General features: G+C 58.6%; 1 protein-coding gene across 1 annotated transcript in view; it reads left to right on the plus strand.

The window, feature by feature from the left end:
• Positions 1-947, plus strand: part of VOLCADRAFT_92760 (uncharacterized protein) — a gene marked incomplete at both ends in the record, with an annotated part of 9234 nt that overhangs the window by 7324 nt on the left and 963 nt on the right. Inside the window, one exon of the mRNA XM_002952103.1 lies at positions 202-296. Within this exon, the coding sequence (XP_002952149.1) occupies positions 202-296 (95 nt within the window). The remainder of the gene's footprint in view (positions 1-201; positions 297-947) is intronic.

The raw sequence follows: 947 nt of genomic DNA on the forward strand, positions 1-947 counted from the left end.
GGCACCGCGGCTTCTGCCATTCACCATGCACTCGACAGGTATGCTCCCGGCCCGACTTCCGCCCCCTTTCGGTCCTCGTCGTGACCGTACTAGTACCCGCCCCCATGTCACTCCGTGTTATATGATTGCACCCACGCTATTCCGTCTGACCGTCTGACTGCCTGTCATCCCTTCCGGATTGCCGCTGCCGTGTGTCTGCAGTCCCCTTCGCTGACACATCCGGAACCACGGATCTTACCGTTCGTCCGTCCCTTCCAAATGCATCTTGCCTGCAGCGGCTCTAGTGTGTATGGCAGGTGTGTATGTGTTCACATGGGCCTAGCGGATACACTCTGTTTGGTCTACACGGAAGGCCCGATTCGCACGCGCATAGCAAAGGCCTGCCGCTGCCATGATGACAATGATGCTCGCACCAACACGTGGTATTATTATGGTACGCTACCGATGCATGCAAAACTCCCTCCCCCCCGCCCCCCGAAGCCACACACACTCGCGCGGGCACGCACACCTGCGGCTGTCTACTATGCGGTCCTTCTGCATCGAAGTCGTACCGGGTCAGTAATCCGGTAAGGTCCGGACCCGGACGGTGTGCACCCGAGTCTTTGATCCAGAATGACTGCACAGCAGGTCGGTGTGGTGTACCCCGGTGTGGTGTATATGTGCTGCACTGTATCAGTCCCGTACCACAATAACACCACTGCATACCTAATTAACGCTGACCGTTGAGCCGGTGGTCTTGTTATGCTACGGTACCTGTCCATGCAAACCTCCCCGTCCCCCCCCCCCGCCCACCACCACACACGCATACCTGCGGGTGGCTGCTGTCCACTCCTTCTGGATCCAAGTCGTACGGGGTCAGTAACCCGGTAGGACTTGCATCCAGAAGGCGTGCACAGCAGCCATTCGCAGGTGGGTGTGGTGGTGTGTGTGTGTGTGATGGGCTGCAT

Source organism: Volvox carteri (genome assembly GCF_000143455.1).
Source record: "Volvox carteri f. nagariensis unplaced genomic scaffold VOLCAscaffold_28, whole genome shotgun sequence".
Classification (NCBI taxonomy): Eukaryota; Viridiplantae; Chlorophyta; class Chlorophyceae; order Chlamydomonadales; family Volvocaceae; genus Volvox; species Volvox carteri.